The 27478-nt window shown below is 38.8% G+C and overlaps 1 protein-coding gene across 1 annotated transcript in view; it reads right to left on the reverse strand.

Annotated features, from left to right (window-relative positions):
- The window catches only part of SLC39A12 (solute carrier family 39 member 12), a 256970-nt gene that overhangs the window by 70599 nt on the left and 158893 nt on the right, over positions 1-27478 (reverse strand). The window contains exons 8-9 of the mRNA XM_053715702.1: positions 7036-7084; positions 2606-2670 (exon numbers count right to left, since the gene is read on the reverse strand). Of these exons, the coding sequence (XP_053571677.1) occupies positions 2606-2670; positions 7036-7084 (114 nt within the window). The remainder of the gene's footprint in view (positions 1-2605; positions 2671-7035; positions 7085-27478) is intronic.

The following is a 27478-nucleotide window of genomic DNA, read 5'->3' on the forward strand; positions in this document are numbered from 1 at the left end:
TATAACGTCAGAAGTATTCCTTTCTTCCTAAACTGTAAGGACTGGAAGCTCATTACGTTTTCTGTTAGATTTAATAGGACATGAAACCCCAATTTTTTCTTTCATGATTCAGATAGAGCATACAATTTTAAAGAACTTTCCAATTTACTTCTGTTATCAAATTTACTTAATTTTCTACCGTTTGTTGAAGAAGCAGCACTGCACTGTTGGGAGCTAGCTGAACACATTGAGTAAACCAATGACAAAAGGCTTTTAATGTTCAGCCACCAATCAGCAGCTTGCTCCCAGTAGTGCATTGCTGCACCGGAGCCTATCTAGAAAAACCCCCAAGAGAATTAAAGGGACATGAAACACAACATTTTTCTTTCAGGATTTAGATAGAGTATACAATTTAAAAAAAAAATGGTTTCCAATTTACTTCTTTTATCAAATTTGCTTTGTTCTCTTGTTATTCCTTGTTAACCCCTTAATGACCGGACCATTTTTCAATTTTCTTACCCTTAATGACAATGGCTATTTTTACATTTCTGCAGTGTTTGCGTTTAGCTGTAATTTTCCTCTTACTCGTTTACTGTACCCACACATATTATATACCGTTTTTCTCGTCATTAAATGGACTTTCTAAAGATACCATTATTTTCATCATATCTTATAATTTAATTAAAAAAAATGATAAAATATGAGGAAAAAATGGAAAAAAAACACACTTTTTCTAACTTTGACCCCCCAAAATCTGTTACACATCTACAATCACCAAAAAACACCCATGCTAAATAGTTTATAAATTTTGTTCCTGAGTTTAGAAATACCCAATGTTTACATGTTTTTTGCTTTTTTTTGCAATTTATGGGGCAATAAATACAAGTAGCACTTTGCTATTTCCAAACCACTTTTTTTCAAAATGGGCGCTAGTTACTTTGGAACCCTGATATCTGTCAGGAATACCTGAATATCCCTTGACATGTATATATTTTGTTTTAGAAGACATCCCAAAGTATTGATCTAGGCCCATTTTGGTATATTTCATGCCACCATTTCACCGCCAAAATGCGATAAAAAAAAAAAAAAAGTTCACTTTTTCACAAATTTTGTCAAAAACTTTAGGTTTCCCACTGAAATTATTTACAAACAGCTTCTGCAATTATGGCACAAATGGTTGTAAATGCTTCTCTGGGATCCCCTTTTTCAGAAATAACAGACTCATATGGCTTTGTGGTTGCTTTTTGGTAATTAGAAGGCCGCTAAATGCCGCTGCGCACCACACATGTTTTATGCCCAGGAGTGAAGGGGTTAATTAGGGAGCTTGTAGGGAGCTTGTAGGGTTTAATTTTAGCTTTAGTGTAGTGTAGTAGACAACCCCAAGTATTGATCTAGGCCCATTTTGGTATATTTTATGCCACCATTTTACCACCAAATGCGAGCAAATAAAAAAAAAAAACTTTACATTTTTCACAATTTTAGGTTTCTCACTGAAATTATTTACAAACAGCTTGTGCTATTATGGCAGAAATTGTTTTAAAAGCTTCTCTGGGATCCCCTTTGTTCAGAAATAGCAGACTTATATGGCTTTGGCGTTGCTTTTTTGGTAATTAGAAGGCCGCTAAATGCTGCTGCGCACCACACGTGAATTATGCCCAGCAGTGAAGGGGTTAAATTAGGTAGCTTGTAGGGAGCTTGCAGGGTTAATTTTAGAGATCAGCCTCCCACCTGACACATCCCACCCCCTGATCCCTCCCAAACAGCTCTCTTCCCTCCCCCACCCCACAATTGTTACCGCCATCTTAAGTACTGGCAGAAAGTCTGCCAGTACTAAATAAAAGAGTTTTTTTTTTTTTTTTTAAATAAAAATATAAAATATTTTAGTTGTGATGGACCCCTGCCTTAGCACCAACCTCCCTGATCCCCCCTCCAGCTCTCTAACCCTCTCCCCTACCTAATTACCGCCATCTTGGGTACTGGCAGCTGTCTGCCAGTACCCAGTTTGGCCCCACAAACCAAACTATTTAAATTTTATTTATAACTTTTATTTGTATATTTAATTATTTCTCCAGATCCATTGTCATTAACTGCTTGTTAATGCATGACGTACCTGGTACGTCAGTTGTCATTAAGGGGTTAAAGCGATATCTAGATAGGTAGCATGTACATGTCTGAAGCCCTATATGGCAGGAAATAACCCTGCCATCTAGTGCCCTTGCTAATGTATAACTCTGAACTTACATTCCTGCTTTTCAAAAAAGGATAGGAAGAAAACGAAAAAAAATTGATAAAAGAAGTAAATTGGAAAGCTGTTTAAAATGGTATACTCTATCTGAATCATTAAATAACAATTTGGGTTTTATTTCCCTTTAAGCAAATTAGATATCAGAAGTAAATTGGAAAGAGTGTTTTAAATTGCATATTCTGCCTGAATCCATGAAAGTTTAATTTGACTTTCTTCTCCTTTAATACAAATAGGCATATTATATTTAAATACTTTTAACAATAAAAGCTACTTATGTGATCCTCAAAATTATTTAAAAAAATAATTTATAGCTATGAGACATTTTAAAAAATAGTTACACCCCACCTAAAATAAATGAAAATAAAATAAAAATGTACTTACCAGTTGAATAGTTGAGCTAGATTTAGCTTTTCTAGACTCATCATTTCCATAAGATTCCAGTGTACCTCATGAGAATGTGATAAATGCCTCGTTCATCAAGGACAGACCTGAGAAATGTAATTGAAGTAAAGAAATCGTAGACACTTAAGTTCAGTGATGATACCAAACCCTCAAGCTTTCTACATTAGCTTTCATCTGGATTTAGTACTAGTTTATCAGGTTTGACTAAGCTCTCTCCAAAAGTGTTTTTCCATTTTATGATTATCAATGGTTGCTGGAAAGATCTACAGAAAAAAAGGTTCAATACCACAAATTTAGTGTGTGACGATGGGCTCCATTTATCTTGTACTAGATGGACTAAGGTTCACTATCATGAATCTCGTTTTCCCGGCCATGTGGCGAGGAGGCATCATTCACTGCCTGTAATTATTCTTGCACATGCCACTGCTTGGGCAATGGCATCCCCTGCTCACTTGCGGCCATTTGAGTGTGAGCAGTGGCTGTCAATCATGCTGATTGGAATGGGATGCTTGAAAAATCCATCACACTTTAAGGTACTGGAGAGGTTTATGTTGCAGTGGTCTTAAGACTGCAGCTACTTAACTAGTGTTTCAGGTTCACGAGTCTGAGAATCTTGTGCAAGAAGCTGCATTCCCAGATTAATAAATGGAGGCATAATTATAATGTATTGTCATTTTTTGTCTTCATTGTAAGAATGTGGATTCATCTAAACTATCAAAATGCATTCCTATATGAGTGTATGTATTCCATCAGAAAATGTGCTTAGTGTTTTGCATGACTTTCACAACCAAAAGGTGTTTACTGAGGCCAATACTTTACTGCCTACACACAATAGGAATGAATATATATATATATATATATATATATATATATATATATATGTGTGTGTGTGTATAATGATTCTAAGACCACATCACTGATTATTTGATTCATAAACTTATCTGTATTTTAATGAGAGATTCTGTCTTTGTGTATAGTACTTTGTATGGTGTTTTCACTGCTTTATGCATAGTTATGATCTGGCTACATTTTGGCTATGTGCACAGTAAATCTGCATTCAGTAGAAATTGATGTGCTATATATTTTTACTGATTCATTCTAGCATGCTTTTAAAAAAAGAAACCCAAAACCAAAAAAACACAAAACGATTTGTCACCTTTTCAATCAAATTCTATATTTCAATAACCTTTCCTGGAGGTTCTGGCAAATATTAATACTTATTACAATGTCACACGCCTATGAATAGAAATCATCCTCACATTATATGACAAAGCTGTAAGTGGGTTGGTTTCTGGCACATTTATAACATATTATTAAACAGATTATTTTTCAAGTGTTTTATGTCAACTGAGCCAATGGCTGTGCGAAAATAGTTTACTGATCCAAGCTCTTTCTTTCCACAATTAGTTTTCCCATTTAATTCTGTAATCTTGGGCCTAGGGGTGTATCAGCATGTTTCTATACATGTATGTGAATTTATAGTCCTAAAACTAAAAGAAAAGGATACATATAAAAGTACTCACAGTTCCATTAAAACAGTATATGCATGGTGTGAGAAAAAAATCCCCCAGAATCACGGTGCTGTACCCTTTGAAAAAGGCTGGCGAAGCAGGGAATTGCGGGGAGGTGATATGGGATATGGGTGTTTGGATTACTAATAACGCAAGATGCAGCTATATCGAACATTTTATTTAACTTTTACAATGCATAACTTTACTTAATATTTTTTTATTTATCTATAAAATAGTTAACCGCCTTTACTACCCATTCCCCAGCTTTGCACAACCAACATTGTTATATTAATATATTTTCTAACGCTCGTAAATCTCTTCTGTTTCTAAGCTTCTGCAGGCTGCCTCTTATATCAGTGCATTTTATTAGCTTTTCCCAGCCAGACAGTGCTAGTTAATGTGTGCCTTATAGATAACATTGTGCTTACTCTCCGTGAAGTTATGCAGGATCCAGAACTAATTGACTCAAATTCAAGTTTATAAAAAACACATAGATTAACAGGTCTGCAGAGCTTAGATACAAAGGGGCATATTTATCAAGGGTCTGGCGACCTGATCCGACACTGCGGATCGGTCCGCCAGACCTCGCTGAATACGGCGAGCAATACGCTTGCCGTATTCAGCATTGCCACCAGCAGCTCACAAGAGCTGCTGGTGCACAACGCCGCCCCCTGCAGACCTCGCGAGCAGGGGGTGTGTCATCAACCCGATCGTACTCGATAGGGTTGTATTGTGGCGATGTGTGTCCGCCTGCTCAGGAGCAGGGCGGACAGGTTATGGAGCAGCGGTTTTTGTGACCGCTGCTTCATAACTGCTGTTTCTGGCGACTCTTAAGACTCGCCAGAAACAGGGGCCATCAAGCTCAATACGGAGCTTGTTAAATAGAGCCCCAAAGTATTTCACAGTGGTAAAAAGTATATTAATATATTAATGTTGGCTCTGGTAAACTGGGGAATGGGTAATAAAGGGGATAATCTATCTTTTTAAAAGATAAGCATTTTCAAGTAGACTGTCCTTTTATGTGACCTAGTGAAACGACTGTTACAATATAACATTATGTTTTTATACGAACAAGTGATTCGTGACAAAGTAACACATTGCATGATTATTAAAGTGAATGTCAATTTTGATGCTAAAGTGCCCGGTTTTTAAAAAGTCAATTAAAAACAGGGGCACTTTAATTCATCAAAATTTACATTTCACTCCTGTTGAGAAAAAAAAAAACTATACCTTTTAATCTTCACAGCAGCTTCAGCTTCCTCCGGGTCGTTGCAAGCCATTTCTGACGGTCAGAAATTGATGGATCGGTCAATCCTCCAGTCACGGCTTCCCCCTGGGGAATCTGTCTGATTCAATGCCATGATTGGAGGAAGCCTGATACTCATTTTAGACCCTGAAGAGGCGATGGGCGAAGGAAGCTGGAGCAGCTGTGAAGATTAAAAAGTAAGTATTTTTTCTCAACAGGAGGTGAAAATGTAAATTTTGATGAATTAAAGTGCCCCCTGTTATTAATCAAATTTTAAAAACCGGGCACTTAAGCATCAAAATTGACATTCACTTTAATGACTAATTTGTTTATAACAGTAAACAAATGTTTTAGGGAAACCGCAATGTGATGATTAAAAGCTAACTAAAACTAACATAGTATCCTATTAAAACATTTACAAGACAGCTTTAACTGTGCTTAGCAATATGTAAGAGGTTTTATAGAATTCTTGCTAGTTGATATTACAAGTTATAATTTAATTTACTATTACTAATTTGCATTAGCGGAATTTATTTATTGAGTAACATCAGTGATCCAACGTTAATAATATAAAAAACAACGATCTTAGTTTGGACCCTACAGGGTGCCCTAAATTTAAAGGAGCATTCCAGTCAAAATTTAAATGCACATAGATTAATTACATCTTTGTTTAGAAAAATAGATTGCAATGTATTGCCAAAAAATGCTTCTAGTAAAAATTATCACTGTTTTAGTGTTAACGTATTTCTCTGCATGTGCATGTGAATCATAGCTAGATTATTCTCAAGCACCGAGCAATTTTAATAATGCAGCTGCTCAGATCATCATCACTGGGGCGTTGTATCATGTCAGCAATTAACAAATTGAGTCATTACCAGATAGTACAAGCACCTAAGGGCTCTCTGAGCAAGTGCTGTGTTTAAAAAATGCTGGTGCCAACTGGTGATACATAAATACACTTTTGAAACAGTTATAGATTTTATTAGAAGCATTTTTGGCTAATACATTGTATATTACAAAATTGTTTCTTGTTCAATACAGACATGCATGCCTGTGGTTTCAATTTTGGCTGGAATATCCCTTTAATTTGAATAGAACCACAGTAATAAACATTTACAGTATAGATATCTGCAAGTTAATTATGATCAGATATTTCTATGCAATTCCAAGATGACAATTGTCTTAATATAAGAATAAGTTTACGTGCAAATTTAGTTTTTCACACCATTTTTAATATTTATACATTTTTGGCTTTAACACAATGTGAATCACCATACATTCACTGCTTTAATGTAACTGTAAGTGCTTAGATATGAATCCATCTATTTATATCAAAAGTGTCAGGGCTAGTGTGTATGCATAAGGCATATTGAGGGTTAAGTGTTTAGGTTTGGATTACAATGCATGAAGAAAACAGTTGAGACATGTGTATAAGAGGTCAAAATCTGCCATTATTTTCTAGTATTAAAGGATTATTTTAATGCAATATTCTAATTTACTATAGTGATTGTTTACATTACTGACTCTAGGTACTTATGGAATTGATCTTGCACTTGTTTTCAGCAGATAATGATCTCTGTATTTGTAACTGTGTTTTTTCCAGTCATCACGATTAAAAAATGCTAACGTCATTAATATCCCGTGAAACTCACAATGGTCACCTCCAGAAACAACACGAAAAGCAGTATGTGCATTGTTAATCTTCAATAAATCAAATGCACACCATTAATGACAAACATATTGGTGATTTTGGGACTGTATGTTGATTGATTCCTTTGAATAGTCTGTAATGAAACTATTAAGCCATTATCATGTTTTGCTTCAAACCATAGAGACAAGTGTTAAACTTTTTAAGGGATTTGATCTGTGTGTTTGTTGGGTTTTTACATTTCCTACTTTATTAGTTTATTATATTATTTTTATTAAAACTTTAATTGATTAACAAGATTACAAGTGGAGCGCTAAATTATTGCGTGCCTGCAAACGGCAAATTTGCCAGTTTGCGGGCACGTGATAATTAATTACAAGTGGCTGGTATTACTTGCTACTGCAAGGCTCGTGGTAGCAATTAGCACTTAGAAAATTAACCAGAGATCAGATTCTCTGGTTAATTTTATACATTTGCCCCAAATGCCCCCACTACTGTGTAGTTATTTTTATTAAAAAATAAAGATGGCAGCATCTTTATTTTATAATAAAATTACTGCACTAGGCAGGTATTTTTTGGGTTAAAGTTGGCAGTGTGAGGGGTGGTAGAAAAAAAAAAGTGAAAAGTGCCTTTTACATTGCGGTCTAGTGGGAGCTGTGTGTTTCCCAGTAAAATATATATGTAAATGCTAATATACATATATATTTATGTGTTAATATGTGTATATATACATAATAACATATAAATATATACTGTATGTATATAATCATATTCATATATATTTAACCCTTTCGTGACTGGGTTAAAGTGTCTACATCGGAACAACTGTTCCGATGTAGACAAATTGAAACCACGCGATCGCGCACACAGTTGCGAGATTTCAATTATTGGATCGCGTCTGGGGGCGTCCCTACAACACTAGGAATGCCCTCCAGACCGCGATCAAATCCTGGAAGCTCAGAAGGCTTCAGGACAGCCGTTGGCTATGACGTTCTATTCCGTCATAACGGCTCTAAAGCCCAGTTTAATTATGACGGAATAGAATGGCATTAAAAGGTTAAACATGCTGCCATCGCTGCACTACTTACCCCCTTCGCTGAATTTCTGTTGCCGTCTCTGACGGCATCAGAATGAGGCTCCCATAGGAGCCTATGGAAGCGCGTTCTCGTGAGTGCAATGCTTCCCTGCAAAACGAACGTGAGGTCGCATTGCTGACAACTTGTAATACCAGCGCACAATCGCTTTTATGACACTTATATTTAGCTGTGAACTTGCAATCTGGCCCTAAGAAGGTAGCATTTCTGTCCTTCTAATGTCATTCAATATGTTTGAGGGTAATTTCAGTGTGTTTTGCTCATGTTCCATTTGATAATAAATGGCCCTGTAAATATGTAATTAAAGGGACAGTAAACGTTCAGAATAATGTTATATAATTCTGTACACAATGCAGAATTATATAACATTATTTTAGCGGTAACTTCAAAAATGGAAAGTATTTTTAGATTTTGAAATGTAACGTTGGTCTCAACTCCAGGATGTACAGAGATGGTCTTGGACATCCAAAGTGCTTTGTGGTCTTGCTGGCTAGTCACAGCATGCCCGGTCGCACTAATGGACTAAATGTAGCTTTCTTCTGTTATGTGTGATCAGTCCACGGGTCATCATTACTTCTGGGATATAACTCCTCCCCAACAGGAAATGCAAGAGGATTCACCCAGCAGAGCTGCATATAGCTCCTCCCCTCTACGTCAGTCCCAGTCATTCTCTTGCACCCAACGACTAGATAGGATGTGTGAGAGGACTATGGTGATTATACTTAGTTTTTATGACTTCAATCAAAAGTTTGTTATTTTACAATAGCACCGGAGCGTGTTATTACTTCTCTGCAGAGTTTGAGGAAGAATCTACCAGAGTTTTTTACTATGATTTTAACCGGAGTAGTTAAGATCATATTGCTGTTCTCGGCCATCTGAGGGAGGTAAAAGCTTCAGATCAGGGGACAGCGGGCAGATGAATCTGCATTGAGGTATGTAGCAGTTTTATTTTCTGAATGGAATTGATGAGAAAATCCTGCCATACCGTTATAATGACATGTATGTATACATTTCAGTATTCTGGGGATGGTATTTCACCGGAACTACTCTGTTAAAAGTCACTAATCCTTTTAATAAGTATTTATCATGTTAAACGTTTTTGCTGGAATGTAGAATCGTTTACATTTCTGAGGTACTGAGTGAATAAATATTTGGGCATTATTTTCCACTTGGCAGTTGTTTGCTTTTAATTGTGACAGTTTCGTTTCTCTTCACTGCTGTGTGTGAGAGGGAGGGGCCGTTTTTGGCGCTCTTTGCTACGCATCAAAAATTTCCAGTCAGCTACTCTTATATTTCCTGCATGATCCGGTTCATCTCTGACAGATCTCAGGGGTCTTCAAACTTCTTTGGAGGGAGGTAGATTCTCTCAGCAGAGCTGTGAGAATTTTATATTGACTGTGAATAAAAACGTTGCTCTGTAATTTTTTATGTCAAATTTAATTATTGTTATTTTACTAATGGGAACAAACCTTTACTAAAAGTTGTGTTGTTTTTAAAGTTTGATGCTATAACTGTTTTTCAGTTCATTATTTCAACTGTCATTTAATCGTTTAGTACCTCTTTGAGGCACAGTACGTTTTTGCTAAAAAAGATTATAACCAAGTTGCAAGTTTATTGCTAGTGTGTTAAACATGTCTGACTCAGAGGAAGATATCTGTGTCATTTGTTCCAATGCCAAGGTGGAGCCCAATAGAAATTTATGTACTAACTGTATTGATGCTACTTTAAATAAAAGTCAATCTGTACAATTTGAACAAATTTCACCAAACAGCGAGGGGAGAGTTATGCCGACTAACTCGCCTCACGCGGCAGTACCTGCATCTCCCGCCCGGGAGGTGCGTGATATTATGGCGCCTAGTACATCTGGGCGACCATTACAGATAACATTACAAGATATGGCTACTGTTATGTCTGAAGTTTTGTCTAAATTACCAGAACTAAGAGGCAAGCGTGATCACTCTGGGGTGAGAACAGAGTGCGCTGACAATACTAGGGTCATGTCTGATACTGCGTCACAGCTTGCAGAGCATGAGGACGGAGAGCTTCATTCTGTGGGTGACGGTTCTGATCCAAACAGATTGGATTCAGATATTTCAAATTTTAAATTTAAATTGGAGAACCTCCGTGTATTACTAGGGGAGGTTTTAGCAGCTCTCAATGATTGTAACACCGTTGCAATACCAGAGAAATTGTGTAGGTTGGATAAATACTTTGCGGTACCGGCGAGTACTGACGTTTTTCCTATACCTAAGAGACTAACTGAAATTGTTACTAAGGAGTGGGATAGACCCGGTGTGCCGTTCTCACCCCCTCCAATATTTAGAAAGATGTTTCCAATAGACGCCACCACTCGGGACTTATGGCAAACGATCCCTAAGGTGGAGGGAGCAGTTTCTACTTTAGCTAAGCGTACCACTATCCCGGTGGAGGATAGCTGTGCTTTTTCAGATCCAATGGATAAAAAATTAGAGGGTTACCTTAAGAAAATGTTTGTTCAACAAGGTTTTATATTGCAACCCCTTGCATGTATCGCACCGATTACGGCTGCGGCAGCATTTTGGATTGAGTCTCTGGAAGAGAACCTTAGTTCATCTACGCTAGACGACATTACGGACAGGCTTAGAGTCCTTAAACTAGCTAATTCATTCATTTCGGAGGCCGTAGTACATTTAACCAAACTTACGGCTAAGAACTCAGGATTCGCCATCCAGGCACGTAGGGCGCTGTGGCTAAAATCCTGGTCAGCTGATGTTACTTCTAAGTCCAAATTACTTAATATACCTTTCAAGGGGCAGTCTTTATTTGGGCCCGGTTTGAAAGAAATTATCGCTGACATTACAGGAGGTAAGGGCCACGCCCTACCTCAAGACAAAGCCAAAGCTAAGGCTAGACAGTCTAATTTTCGTCCCTTTCGGAATTTCAAAACAGGAGCAGCATCAACCTCCACTGCACCAAAACAGGAGGGAGCTGTTGCTCGTTACAGGCAAGGCTGGAAACCTAACCAGTCCTGGAACAAGGGCAAGCAGGCCAGGAAACCTGCTGCTGCCCCAAAGACAGCATGAACCGAGAGCCCTCGATCCGGGACCGGATCTAGTGGGGGGCAGACTTTCTCTCTTCGCCCAGGCCTGGGCAAGAGATGTTCAGGATCCCTGGGCGCTAGAGATCATATCTCAGGGATACCTTCTAGACTTCAAATTATCTCCCCCAAGAGGGAGATTTCATCTGTCAAGGTTGTCAACAAACCAGATAAAGAAAGAAGCGTTTCTACGCTGTGTACAAGATCTGTTATTAATGGGAGTGATCCATCCGGTTCCGCGGTCGGAACAAGGACAAGGGTTCTACTCAAACCTGTTTGTGGTTCCCAAAAAAGAGGGAACTTTCAGGCCAATCTTAGATTTAAAGATTCTAAACAAATTCCTAAGAGTTCCATCGTTCAAAATGGAAACTATTCGGGACAATCTTACCCCATGATCCAAAAGGGTCAGTACATGACCACAGTGGATTTAAAAGATGCTTACCTTCACATACCGATTCACAAAGATCATCACCGGTACCTAAGGTTTGCCTTCTTAGACAGGCACTACCAGTTTGTAGCTCTTCCATTCGGATTGGCTACGGCTCCAAGAATCTTCACAAAGGTTCTGGGTGCCCTTCTGGCGGTACTAAGACCGCGAGGGATTTCGGTAGCTCCGTATCTAGACGACATTCTAATACAAGCTTCAAGCTTTCAAACTGCCAAGTCTCATACAGAGTTAGTTCTGGCATTTCTAAGGTCGCATGGATGGAAAGTGAACGAAAAGAAGAGTTCTCTTTTTCCTCTCACAAGAGTTCCATTCTTGGGGACTCTTATAGATTCTGTAGAAATGAAGATTTACCTGACAGAAGACAGGTTAACAAAGCTTCTAAATGCATGCCGTGTCCTTCATTCCATTCAACACCCGTCAGTAGCTCAATGCATGGAGGTGATCGGCTTAATGGTAGCGGCAATGGACATAGTACCTTTTGCACGCCTACACCTCAGACCGCTGCAATTGTGCATGCTAAGTCAGTGGAATGGGGATTACTCAGATTTGTCCCCTACTCTGAATCTGAATCAAGAGACCAGAAATTCTCTTCTATGGTGGCTTTATCGGCCACACCTGTCCAGGGGGATGCCATTCAGCAGGCCAGACTGGACAATTGTAACAACAGACGCCAGCCTACTAGGTTGGGGCGCTGTCTGGAATTCTCTGAAGGCTCAGGGACTATGGAATCAGGAGGAGAGTCTCCTTCCAATAAACATTCTGGAATTGAGAGCAGTTCTCAATGCCCTTCTGGCTTGGCCCCAATTAACAACTCGGGGGTTCATCAGGTTTCAGTCGGACAACATCACGACTGTAGCTTACATCAACCATCAGGGAGGGACAAGAAGCTCCCTAGCAATGATGGAAGTATCAAAGATAATTCGCTGGGCAGAGTCTCACTCTTGCCACCTGTCAGCAATCCACATCCCGGGAGTGGAGAACTGGGAGGCGGATTTTTTGAGTCGCCAGACTTTTCATCCGGGGGAGTGGGAACTTCATCCGGAGGTCTTTGCCCAAATACTTCGATGTTGGGGCAAACCAGAGATAGATCTCATGGCGTCTCGCCAGAACGCCAAACTTCCTCACTACGGGTCCAGATCCAGGGATCCGGGAGCGGTTCTGATAGATGCTTTGACAGCACCTTGGAACTTCGGGATGGCTTATGTGTTTCCACCCTTCCCGCTGCTTCCTCGATTGATTGCCAAAATCAAACAGGAGAGAGCATCAGTGATTCTAATAGCGCCTGCATGGCCACGCAGGACTTGGTATGCAGATCTAGTGGACATGTCATCCTGTCCGCCTTGGTCTCTACCTCTAAGACAGGACCTTCTGATACAGGGTCCATTCAGACATCAAAATCTAACTTCTCTGAAGCTGACTGCTTGGAAATTGAACGCTTGATTTTATCAAAACGTGGTTTTTCTGAGTCGGTTATTGATACCCTGATACAGGCTAGGAAGCCTGTTACCAGAAAGATTTACCATAAAATATGGCGTAAATACCTATACTGGTGCGAATCCAAACGTTACTCCTGGAGTAAGGTTAGGATCCCTAGGATATTGTCCTTTCTACAAGAAGGTTTAGAAAAGGGTTTATCAGCTAGTTCATTAAAGGGACAGATTTCAGCTCTGTCCATCTTGTTACACAGGCGTCTGTCAGAAAATCCAGACGTCCAGGCCTTTTGTCAGGCTTTAGCTAGGATCAAGCCTGTGTTTAAAGCTGTTGCTCCGCCATGGAGTTTAAACTTAGTTCTTAACGTTTTTACAGGGTGTTCCGTTTGAACCCCTTCATTCCATTGATATAAAATTGTTATCTTGGAAAGTTCTGTTTTTAATGGCTATTTCCTCGGCTCGAAGAGTCTCTGAGTTATCAGCTTTACATTGTGATTCTCCTTATCTGATTTTTCACTCAGACAAGGTAGTTCTGCGTACTAAACCTGGGTTCTTACCTAAGGTAGTCACTAACAGGAATATCAATCAAGAGATTGTTGTTCCATCCTTGTGTCCAAATCCTTCTTCAAAGAAGGAACGTCTTCTACACAATCTGGATGTAGTTCGTGCCCTCAAGTTCTACTTGCAGGCAACTAAAGATTTTCGCCAAACTTCTTCCCTGTTTGTCGTTTATTCTGGACAGAGGAGAGGTCAAAAAGCTTCTGCTACCTCTCTCTCTTTTTGGCTTCGTAGCATAATACGTTTAGCCTATGAGACTGCTGGACAGCAGCCTCCTGAAAGAATTACAGCTCACTCCACTAGAGCTGTGGCTTCCACTTGGGCCTTTAAGAATGAGGCCTCTGTTGAACAGATTTGCAAGGCTGCAACTTGGTCTTCGCTTCATACTTTTTCCAAATTTTACAAATTTGACACTTTTGCTTCTTCGGAGGCTATTTTTGGGAGAAAGGTTCTTCAGGCAGTGGTTCCTTCTGTATAATGAGCCTGCCTATCCCTCCCGTCATCCGTGTACTTTTGCTTTGGTATTGGTATCCCAGAAGTAATGATGACCCGTGGACTGATCACACATAACAGAAGAAAACATAATTTATGCTTACCTGATAAATTCCTTTCTTCTGTTGTGTGATCAGTCCACGGCCCGCCCTGTTTTAAGGCAGGTAAATATCTTTTAAATTATACTCCAGTCACCACTTCACCCTTGGTTACTCCTTTCTCGTTGATTCTTGGTCGAATGACTGGGACTGACGTAGAGGGGAGGAGCTATATGCAGCTCTGCTGGGTGAATCCTCTTGCATTTCCTGTTGGGGAGGAGTTATATCCCAGAAGTAATGATGACCCGTGGACTGATCACACAACAGAAGAAAGGAATTTATCAGGTAAGCATAAATTATGTTTTTTCTCGCTACTAGACCAGAGCGGGAGCGAGCTACATTTAGTCCAATAGCGCAACCAGGCGTGCTGTGACTAGCCAGCAAGACCACAAAGCACTTTGGATGTCCAAGACCATCTCAGTACATCCTGGAGTTGAGACCAACGTTACATTTCAAAATCTAAAAATACTTTTAATTTTTGAAGTTACCGCTAAAATAATGTTATATAATTCTGCATTGTGTACAGAATTATATAACATTATTCTAAACGTTTACTGTCCCTTTAATATATGAAAACTAAATTTTTCTTTTTGTGGTTCAGATAGGGCACTGGTTTTCAAACCTGTCCGCAGGCCTCCCTAACAGGCCACGTTTTGTGGATATCTGCACTGGAGCACAGGTGAAATAATCAGCAGATTAGTAAACACGGTTATTTCACCTGCTCTCACCCAAGGGAATCCTGAAAACCTGGCCTGTTGGGGAGGCCTGAGGACAGGTTTGAAAACCAGTGTGCTAGAGCATGCAATGTTAAACAACGTTCTAATTTACTTATAATATCAATTTCTCTTTGTTCTCTTGGTATCTTTTGTTGAAATGCAGGGATGTAAGCTTAGGAGCCAACCTGTTTCTGGAGCACTATATGGCATTAGATGGCAGCACTGTTTCCTGCCATGTAGTGTTCCACACACCTACAGAATATCATGGGAATGGTTCAAAATTGATAATAGAAGTTAAAAAAAGAAACATTTTGGCCTAGATTTGGAGTTCGGCGGTAAAAGGGCTGTTAACGCTCCGCGGGCTTTTTTCTGGCCGCACCATAAATTTAACTCTGGTATCGAGAGTTCAAACAAATGCTGCGTTAGGCTCCAAAAAAGGAGCGTAGAGCATTTTTACCGCAAATGCAACTCTCGATACCAGAGTTGCTTACGGACGCGGCCGGCCTCAAAAACGTGCTCGTGCACGATTCCCCCATAGGAAACAATGGGGCTGTTTGAGCTGAAAAAAAACCTAACACCTGCAAAAAAGCAGCGTTCAGCTCCTAACGCAGCCCCATTGTTTCCTATGGGGAAACACTTCCTACGTCTGCACCTAACACTCTAACATGTACCCCCGAGTCTAAACACCCCTAACCTTACACTTATTAACCCCTAATCTGCCGCCCCCCGCTATCGCTGACCCCTGCATATTTTTTTAACCCCTAATCTGCCGCTCCGTAAACCGCCGCTACCTACATTATCCCTATGTACCCCTAATCTGCTGCCCCTAACACCGCCGACCCCTATATTATATTTATTAACCCCTAATCTGCCCCCCTCAACGTCGCCGACACCTGCCTACACTTATTAACCCCTAATCTGCCGAGCGGACCTGAGCGCTACTATAATAAAGTTATTAACCCCTAATCCGCCTCACTAACCCTATCATAAATAGTATTAACCCCTAATCTGCCCTCCCTAACATCGCCGACACCTACCTTCAATTATTAACCCCTAATCTTCCGATCGGAGCTCACCGCTATTCTAATAAATGGATTAACCCCTAAAGCTAAGTCTAACCCTAACACTAACACCCCCCTAAGTTAAATATAATTTTTATCTAACGAAATAAATTAACTCTTATTAAATAAATGATTCCTATTTAAAGCTAAATACTTACCTGTAAAATAAATCCTAATATAGCTACAATATAAATTAAAATTATATTATAGCTATTTTAGGATTAATATTTATTTTACAGGCAACTTTGTAATTATTTTAACCAGGTACAATAGCTATTAAATAGTTAAGAACTATTTAATAGTTACCTAGTTAAAATAATAACAAATTTACCTGTAAAATAAATCCTAACCTAAGATATAATTAAACCTAACACTACCCTATCAATAAAATAATTAAATAAACTACCTACAATTAACCTAACACTACACTATCAATAAATTAATTAAACACAATTCCTACAAATAAATACAATTAAATAAACTAGCTAAAGTACAAAAAATAAAAAAGAACTAAGTTACAGAAAATAAAAAAATATTTACAAACATAAGAAAAATATTACAACAATTTTAAACTAATTACACCTACTCTAAGCCCCCTAATAAAATAACAAAGCCCCCCAAAATAAAAAATTCCCTACCCTATTCTAAATTAAAAAAGTTACAAGCTCTTTTACCTTACCAGCCCTGAACAGGGCCCTTTGCGGGGCATGCCCCCAAGAAGTTCAGCTCTTTTGCCTGTAAAAAAAAACATACAATACCCCCCCCCAACATTACAACCCACCACCCACATACCCCTAATCTAACCCAAACCCCCCTTAAATAAACCTAACACTAATCCCCTGAAGATCTTCCTACCTTGTCTTCACCATCCAGGTATCACCGATCCGTCCTGGCTCCAAGATCTTCATCCAACCCAAGCGGGGGTTGGCGATCCATAATCCGGTGCTGAAGAGGTCCAGAAGAGGCTCCAAAGTCTTCCTCCTATCCGGCAAGAAGAGGACATCCGGACCGGCAAACATCTTCTCCAAGCGGCATCTTCGATCTTCTTCCATCCGGAGCGAAGTGGCAGGATCCTGAAGACCTCCAGCGCGGAACATCCATCCGGACCGACGACTGAACGACGAATGACTGTCCCTTTAAGGGACGTCATCCAAGATGGCGTCCCTCGAATTCCGATTGGCTGATAGGATTCTATCAGCCAATCGGAATTAAGGTAGGAATTTTCTGATTGGCTGATGGAATCAGCCAATCAGAATCAAGTTCAATCCTATTGGCTGATCCAATCAGCCAATCAGATTGAGCTCGCATTCTATTGGCTGTTCCGATCAGCCAATAGAATGCAAGCTCAATCTGATTGGCTGATTGGATCGGCCAATCGGATTGAACTAGATTCTGATTGGCTGATTCCATCAGCCAATCAGAAAATTCCTACCTTAATTCCGATTGGCTGATAGAATCCTATCAGCCAATCGGAATTCGAGGGACGCCATCTTGGATGACGTCCCTTAAAGGAACAGTCATTCGTCGGTCCGGATGGATGTTCCGCGCTGGAGGTCTTCAGGATCCTGCCACTTCGCTCGGGATGGAAGAAGATCGAAGATGCCGCTTGGAGAAGATGTTTGCCGGTCCGGATGTCCTCTTCTTGCCGGATAGGAGGAAGACTTTGGAGCCTCTTCTGGACCTCTTCAGCACCGGATTATGGATCGCCAACCCCCGCTTGGGTTGGATGAAGATCTTGGAGCCAGGACGGATCGGTGATACCTGGATGGTGAAGACAAGGTAGGAAGATCTTCAGGGGATTAGTGTTAGGTTTATTTAAGGGGGGTTTGGGTTAGATTAGGGGTATGTGGGTGGTGGGTTGTAATGTTGGGGGGGGGGGGTATTGTATGTTTTTTTTTACAGGCAAAAGAGCTGAAATTCTTGGGGCATGCCCCGCAAAGGGCCCTGTTCAGGGCTGGTAAGGTAAAAGAGCTTGTAACTTTTTTAATTTAGAATAGGGTAGGGAATTTTTTATTTTGGGGGGCTTTGTTATTTTATTAGGGGGCTTAGAGTAGGTGTAATTAGTTTAAAATTGTTGTAATATTTTTCTTATGTTTGTAAATATTTTTTTATTTTCTGTAACTTAGTTCTTTTTTATTTTTTGTACTTTAGCTAGTTTATTTAATTGTATTTATTTGTAGGAATTGTGTTTAATTAATTTATTGATAGTGTAGTGTTAGGTTAATTGTAGGTAATTGTAGGTAGTTTATTTAATTATTTTATTGATAGGGTAGTGTTAGGTTTAATTATATCTTAGGTTAGGATTTATTTTACAGGTAAATTTGTTATTATTTTAACTAGGTAACTATTAAATAGTTCTTAACTATTTAATAGCTATTGTACCTGGTTAAAATAATTACAAAGTTGCCTGTAAAATAAATATTAATCCTAAAATAGCTATAATATAATTATAATTTATATTGTAGCTATATTAGGGTTTATTTTACAGGTAAGTATTTAGCTTTAAATAGGAATAAGTTATTTAATAAGAGTTAATTAATTTCGTTAGATGTAAATTATATTTAACTTAGGGGGGTGTTAGTGTTAGGGTTAGACTTAGCTTTAGGGGTTAATACATTTATTAGAATAGCGGTGAGCTCCGATCGGAAGATTAGGGGTTAATAATTGAAGGTAGGTGTCGGCGATGTTAGGGAGGGCAGATTAGGGGTTAATACTATTTATGATAGGGTTAGTGAGGCGGATTAGGGGTTAATAACTTTATTATAGTAGCGCTCAGGTCCGCTCGGCAGATTAGGAGTTAATAAGTGTAGTCAGGTGTCGGCGACGTTGTGGGGGGCAGATTAGGGGTTAATAAATATAATATAGGGGTCGGCGGTGTTAGGGGTAGCAGATTAGGGGTACATAGGGATAACGTAGGTGGCGGCGCTTTGCGGTCGGAAGATTAGGGGTTAATTATTTTAAGTAGCTGGCGGCGATGTTGTGGGGGGCAGGTTAGGGGTTAATAAATATAATACAGGGGTCGGCGGTGTTAGGGGTAGCAGATTAGGGGTACATAAGTATAACGTAGGTGGCGGTCGGCAGATTAGGGGTTAAAAATTTTAATCGAGTGGCGGCGATGTGGGGGGAGCTCGGTTTAGGGGTACATAGGTAGTTTATGGGTGTTAGTGTACTTTAGGGTACAGTAGTTAAGAGCTTTATGAACCGGCGTTAGCCAGAAAGCTCTTAACTCCTGCTATTTTCAGGCGGCTGGAATCTTGTCGTTAGAGCTCTAACGCTCACTTCAGAAACGACTCTAAATACCAGCGTTAGAAAGATCCCATTGAAAAGATAGGCTACGCAAATGGCGTAGGGGGATCTGCGGTATGGAAAAGTCGCGGCTGAAAAGTGAGCGTTAGACCCTTTAATCACTGACTCCAAATACCAGCGGGCGCCCAAAACCAGCGTTAGGAGCCTCTAACGCTGGTTTTGACGGCTACCGCCGAACTCCAAATCTAGGCCTTTGTGTTTTTATATTAATTTAAATGAAACACGGCTTTTTTCTTTCATGATTCATATAGAGCATGTGATTTTAAACAACTTTACAATTTATTTCTATTATCAAATTTGTTTTGGTATATGTTGATGGGAGCTACTGATTGGTGGCTACATATATATGCCTCATCTTATTAGCTCACTCAATTCATTCAGCTAGCTCCCAGGACACCATTGCTATTTCTTAAAAAAAGGACACCAGAATGAAGCAAATTTGCTAATAAATGTGAATTGGAATGTTCTTTTAAATTGTTTGCTCTATCTAAATCATGTAAGAAAAATCTAGGGTTTCTTGTTCTTTTAAGTACGTATCGAGAATTTGAATTGGGATCAGGAAAACAGGAGGACTTGCACATGTTAAGCATAGGGCCATTTTTCACCAAAACGATAATGAAAAAGTGCTGCCGATAAACGATTTTAATTGTGTCAACATCGAAAATAGCTCACCTGTAATCGTTAGCATGTCTATAATTATCAAACAATAGATCATGATCAACTCTCTGAGGCCCGTGAGGGCCGTGTTTCTGGCGAGTCTTCAGACTCGCCAGAAACACCAGCTATGAAGCAGCGGTCTAAAGACCGCTGCTCCTTAACCCTGTGCGCCTGCTCTGATAAGGCGGACAGGAATCGCCACAATTCAACCCGATCGAGTATGATCGGGTTGATTGACACCTCCCTGCTGGCGGCCCATTGGCCGCGAGTCTGCAGGGGGCGGCGTTACACCAGCAGCTCTTGTCAGCTGCTGGTGCAATGCTGAATACGGAGAGCGTATTGCTCTCCGCATTCAGCGAGGTCTTGCGGACCTGATCCGCACTGTTGGATCAGGTCCGCAAGACCTTTGATAAATTGGCCTCAATGTGTTTATTTCCTGTAACAAGATCAATACATTCCTGCTCCTGCTTTACCATATTATCTACTTGTAAGATAAATAAGCAAACTGGGACTACAAACAGCATAAAACATGCTCAATATACTGCATTACTAAAATATCTATCAGATGAATAAAAGGTGCTGTCATTCATGAGTGCTATTGTATTATTTTGCTATATAATTTAAGCATCTAACCTTACTCTTTATTATAAATGCTGGATAACAACTGTCATAGACCATTCTTTGCAGCAAATGTTGCAGAATATCATTGCATAATACGTTACATGTTTTAAAGATAGCTTAGCAACGACAGGTCTTAAAGGGACGGTAAGCTGTCAAAATAGAAGCCACCATTTGTTGCACTGACTCCTGAAAAGAACTGTTATTCATGCCACATAAAGAAATGAAGCACTTGTAAGTTAAAACCTGAATATTTCTTATTTTAAATTTTCCACCCAGCCGTAATCCTCGCCCATCCCTGATGACAAAGTGTGCAGTCAATTTACAGCAACACAAACAGTAAATCCAACTGATATATTTCCTAATTAAAGCTTATATTTCAGTAAATTAACTGCTGATTTAAAGAGACATTAAACCCTAATTAAATGGATAAAAATTAGATTTTTTTTCAGTTTCATTAGCTGTTTAAACATTGACAAAATAGGTGCAAGGTTTTAGTGTCTATAAAACAATGCGAGCTGCCATGTTGTATCTAAGGTTACGTTCTCTGCTGTGGCCAATTAGGGACAGTTATAAATAGGAAGGTCACTAGCGTGTGCAGCCAATGGCTGTGTAGAATATAACAGTGATTTGCACTTGCATTTCTAACAGTAACTGAAAAGCTCACAATTTCAGAATGGAATTACAGGAAAGGGGACAACATAAATTATGAAAGTATATTGCAGAGTTTTGTTTATATATACAATTTATCATTTTATATTACCATCTCAATGTCTTTAATGTCCCTTTAATGCACCTGTGGAGCAAGGAGTCCCCTGGTGGGAAAGGAGGAGCCTGCAGTAATAGAATATATATTGCACCACCGATAAATCTTGGGATAAGTCATCGCTCTATGACTACCAGTTTAAAAACAAACAAAACGACAACAAAAAAAAAAAAAACAGTTCAGTGCTGGATACCAAACTGCAGATTTGAAATAACAAATAAAACACAGGCTTTAAAATCTCTGAAGTTGCTTTAATTTTCTTACGGGATATTGTTCTGTTCAGGGATAAGTGTAACAAATAGGGGGTTATTTCTAATGTTTACTATCTCATTAAAATGTGCATTTTTATGTTTGGAGATACATTTTTTTTTATTTGCTGGCTTTCGTTTCAATTGAGAATACAAAATTAGGGTGAAAGGATAAACAGCTTCCAAAATGTATGTATAGGAAGGTGAATATGATGGTAAAATTTCATACTTTGGCCTCCATTTATGAACCCCTGGACAGACACGGGTAGACATCTCTGCCCCTGTCCACCCAGCATTGCAGCTAGCCTCTGCTTGTGCAATGCCTCCCTATGCTTGAATGCAGCCAATCGCGCATGAGCAGGGGCTGTCAATCACCATGGTCGGAGAAGTCTGGGGAGATTGAGAAAATGCCACATTATAGTTTGTGTAGTAGGTTAAGCAGCATCTTCTTAAATGGAGCCCAAATGTACTGGTTTGTTGGTTGTATAAAGCAATACTATATGGAGGACTCTTACTTTGTAAGGGTCCTTACATAAATGTTTTTTTGTTTTTTTTTAAGGCAACATTTACCCTTTTTTAAAGAAGCACACAACTCAAAATTAAATTCTGTATAAAATGTTTAATTATGTGTATTAGAAAATAACTATTTGTATTGACCTGACAATAGTTATTTTGCACATATGTCAACAGCAAATGAGAGAAGATAAACAATCCTATTAAGGAGTGTGCCCCTGGACCCCAAAACAGTGCAAATTGATAAAAGTAAATTGAAAAGTCTCTCAAAATTGCCTGCTCTGTCAGAACCTAGCAAGATTAATTTTGAGTTTCATATCCCTTTAAATAAACACTTTATAATAAAGCCTTAATGTAAGACATAATACTTAAAATAGAGGTCTTTATTCCAGTCTGTTAGAAGATCTTTTGAAGGTTTTTGTGGGGTTTTCAAGTTCTAGGCAGTTAAAGCCAATGCAAGGTTTTCACATGGTTGTCTTAACATTTGTCAGCTGTTAGTCCTGCTGTTTGGTAGATATGGGTACAAAGTAAGGGTAAAAGGAAACAATGCCTCCTCTTTGAATTTTGCCCTTATTTTCTCGAGTTAAGCTGCACTTTAACAGACAATGTAATAAGTTTTCAGTCTTGCTGGATATCTTGCCTCTACTTTCTAATGCAAAGGGTATTAAAAAACAAACATCCTCAAACAAAAGAATTAAAGGGATATAAAACCCAACATTTTTCTTTCATGATTCAGATAGAGCATGTCATTTTAAACAACTATCTAATTCATTTCTATTATCATTTTCTTCATTCTCTTTGTATCTTTTGTTGAAAAGCAGGGGCATATGCTTAGGAGCTGGCCCATTTTTGAGCACTATATGGCAGCAGTTTTGCAAGAATGTTATCCATTTGCCAGAACACTAGATGACAGCACTATTTCCTGACATGTAGTGCTACAGATGCCTACCTAGGTATCTCTTCATCACAGAATATCATGGGAACAAAGCAATTTTGATAATAGTAGTAAATTGGAAACTTATTTAAAATGGTATACTCTGTCTGAATCGCAAAATAATATTTTTGGGTTTCATATCTCTTTAAGCAATATACACATAATAATAAATCCTTATTTATAGCAGAATCATCAGACAGGACCACTTCACCCAGCTTCGTTGAGGACTTCGACCCGGTTGGGTGAAGACGTCTCAAGGTAGGGTGATCTTCAAGGGGTTAGTGTTAGGTTTTATTAAGGGGGGATTGAGTGGGTTTTAGAGTAGGGTTGGGTGTGTGGGTGGTGGGTTGTAATGTTGGGGGGTATTGTACTTTTTTTACAGGTAAAAGAGCTGATTACTTTGGGGCAATGCCCAGCAAAAGGCCCTTTTAAGGGCTATTTGTAATTTAGTATAGGGTAGGGCTTTTTATTATTTTTGGGGGCTTTTTTATTTTATTAGGGGCATTAGATTAGGTGTAATTAGTTTAAAAAACTTGTAATTATTTTATTATTTTCTGTAATTTAGTGTTTTTTTTCGTAATTTAGATAATTGTAGTTAATTTAGGTAATTAATTTAATTATAGTGTAGTGTTAGGTGTAATTGTAACTTAGGTTAGGATTTATTTTACAGGTACTTTTGTATTTATTTTAGCTAGGTAGCTATTAAATAGTTAATAACTATTTAGTAACTATTCTACCTAGTTAAAATAAATACAAAGTTGCCTGTAAAATAAAAATAAACCCTAAGCTAGATACAATGTAACTATTAGTTATAGTGTAGCTAGCTTATGGTTTATTTTACAGGTAAGTATTTAGTTTTAAATTGGAATAATTTAGTTAATGATAGTAATTTTTTTTAGATTTATTTAAATTATATTTAAGTTAGGGGGGTGTTAGGGTTAGGGTTAGACTTAGATTTAGGGGTTAATACATTTAATATAGTTGCGGCGACATTGAGGGCGGCAGATTAGGGGTTAATAAATGTAGGTAGGTGTCGGCGATGTAGGTAGGTGTCGGCGGGGTTTATAAAATGTAACTAGTGTTTGCGATGCAGGAGTGTGGCGGTTTAGGGGTTAATATATTTTTTATAGTGGCAGCGATGTCCGGTTCGGCAGATTAGGGTTTAAAATTAATAGTGTTTGCGATGTGGGAGGGGCCTCGGTTTAGGAGTTAATAGGTAGTTTATGGGTGTTAGTGTACTTTTTAGCACTTTAGTTTAGAGTTTACTACAGCGTTAGCCCATAAAACTCTTAACTATTGACTTTTAAATGCAGTATCAGTCTTGACAGGAGAGGCTGTACCGCTCACTCGTAATACCGGCGTTAGGCAAATCCCATTGAAAATATAGGATACGCAATTGACATAAGTGGATTTGCGGTATTTTCGAGTCTGACCAAAAAAGTGAGCGGTACACCTATACCTTCAAGACTCGTAATACCAGCAGGCGTTAAAAAGCAGCGTTGGGACCTCTCAACGCTGCTTTTTAAGGCTAACGCAAGACTCGTAATCTAGGTGATTTGTTTTTATACTTAATACTTGGAATGATGATAAAACATTTTTCTTTCATTTGACATAACGATACACAGTAGTGCTATGGGTTAATGTGAATGTTTAGCAGCTTGTTCAATGTGCTATTTATTGATGTTTGAAGTCTTATAACTTTATTAAATTCTGCAAGGACGTAACGTTACTTTTGTGTCCTGATAACTTCAGTAACTATATCCATGGCTTATTTACAGCTCTTTTCATACAATGCCTTGAGCAATGCTTAGAGCAGCTGAGCAACTTTACCTCTACTTCAGGTAACCACATAATATTGCAAACAAAACTGGAGGAAAGTGCTGCAGATACTTACTATAAACTGCTCTTTTATAAAGATAACTTTAAAGTGAAGGTTAATTTGGATGAATTAGTGCCCAGTTTTTAATAAACCTGTTAAAAACAAGGGCACTTTAACCTCTTAAGGACATATGACGGAATTTTTCCGTCATAAAACAATTGAGCAAACTGAAAGCTGTGTCCTTAAAGGGTTAATTCAATAAAATTGAAATTTCACTCCTTTTCTTCAAAAACTTGAATGCTGCTCCAGCGATCCCCCCCAGCCTTTGGAAGCCTCTTCTTATGTCAGAAATGACTAATCCGGCTTCCTCCAATCATGGATTTCCCCCCAGGGGAATCATGGCCTGATGCAACGCAGTGATTGGAGGAAGCCGGATTCGTCATTTTGGACCCGCGAAGAGGGCTTGCGACGGGCGGAGGAAGCTATGCAGCGGCTGACAGGATTAAAAGGTAAGTTTTTGAAGAGTGAAATGTCAATTTTGATTAATTAAAGTGCCCTTGTTTTGAATAGGTTTATTAGAAACCGGGCACTAATTCATACAAATTGACCTTCACTTTAAGAAATATATCAGATACTTAGATAAGACCTCAGTCCTGTTGCATATATTTGTAACAGGTCAGGTGTGTACCAGAAATCCTGTTGGGACGTGTATCTGATGAAAGTTCTGATGCAAAAATATTTGCCCAAACACCCATATTGACAGTTCTCCAATTATTGCTCTTCCTTTTTCTTTCAGATGAAATCACAAACACCTACATTACAAGTTTTGCACTATACAGGGTGCGAAAAGAACCCAACAAAAAGTGCATTATTTCCCCCTCCATAGTGCTGCCATTACAAGTTTCTTAAAAGCCTCCTTGTGGGTGCGATATGGTGGCGGTGGCGGTGGTGATAAACTCCATACCGCACAAAATCCAAGGGCTGAGAATACGTGCTCGTGCACGCTTTCCCCATAGACATATAAAAACTAACACCTGAAGCGCGGAATGGCGATCGCCGTAACGCAACCAAATTGATGTCTATGGGGGAAAAAAAAACACCCTGACATAAACCCCAAGTCTAAACACCCCTAATCTGCTGCCCCCGACATCGCTGACACCGAAATAAAGTTATTAACCCCTAATCTGCCGCTCCTGACATCGCTGCCACTATAATAAAGTTATTAACCCCTATTCCCCCGCACCCCAGACACTATAATAAAGATATTAACCCCTATTCCGCCGCTCCCCATCATCGCTGCCACTAAATAAAGTTATTAACCCCTAAACCTCTGGCCTCCCACATCACCGCCACTAAATAAACCTATTAACCACTAAACCGCCGGCCCCCCACATAACAAAAAACAAAATTAAACTATGAACCCCTAAACCTAACAACCCCCCAACTTTAAATTAAAATTACAATATCCCTATCTTAAAATAAATATAAATTTACCTGTGAAATTAAAAAAAACTAAGTTTAAACTAACAATTAACCTAACATAACTATTATACTAAAATTAAAATAACTACCAATTAAATAAACTAAATTACACATTAAAAAAACTAACACTACTAAAAAAATATAATTCTAAAATTACAAAAAACAACAAACACTAAATTACAAAAAATAACAAACACTAAATTGCGAAAAATAACAAACAAAATTATCCAAAATAAAACCAATTACACCTAATCTAATAGCCCTATAAAAATACCCCCCCCCCCAAAATAAAAAAAACCCTAGCCTACAATAAACTACCAATAGCCCTTAAAAGGGCCTTATGTAGGGCATTGCCCTAAAGAAATCAGCTCTTTTACCTGTAAAAAAAATACAAAGACCCCCCAACAGTAAAACCCACCACCCAACCAACCCCCAAAATAAAAATCTTAACTTTAACAAAAACTTAAGTTACCCATTGCCCTGAAAAGGGCATTTGCAAGGGCATTGCCCTTAAAAGGGCATTTAGCTCTTTTGCATTGCCCTAAAAAGGGCATTTAGTTCTTTTAAAAAAGCCAAAAACCCTCATTTAAAAGAAAACCCACCCAAAAAAAGTTAAAAAAAACCTAACATTAACCCCCAACGATCCACTTACAGTTTCTGAAGTCCGGACATCCAGGTGGCGAGAAGTCTTCATCCAGACGGTGAGGTCTTCATCCATCCATCCAGGCGGCGTCTTCTATCTTCATCCAGATGGCATCCTCTATCTTCATCCCGGCGGCGCGGACCGGGTCCATCCTTGAAGACATCCGGCGCAGAGCATCCTCTTCATACGGTCACCGTCGTACACGGAATCTTCAATGCAAGGGAGCCTTTTCAAAATGGAGTCCCTTACATTCCTGTTGGCTGATTTGATTTTTGAAATTCAAATCAGCCAATAGGATGAGAGCTACTGAAATCCTATTGGCTGTTCAAATCAGCAAATAAGATGAGAGCTACTGAAATTCTATTGGCTGATTTGAATAGGGTTAAAGGGATAGTAAACACCAAAAATATTTTTGTTTAAAAAGATAGATAATCCATTTATTTACCATTCCCCAGTTTTGCATACCCAACACTGTTATAGACACTTTT

Source organism: Bombina bombina, chromosome 5 (genome assembly GCF_027579735.1).
Source record: "Bombina bombina isolate aBomBom1 chromosome 5, aBomBom1.pri, whole genome shotgun sequence".
NCBI classification, from domain to species: Eukaryota; Metazoa; Chordata; class Amphibia; order Anura; family Bombinatoridae; genus Bombina; species Bombina bombina.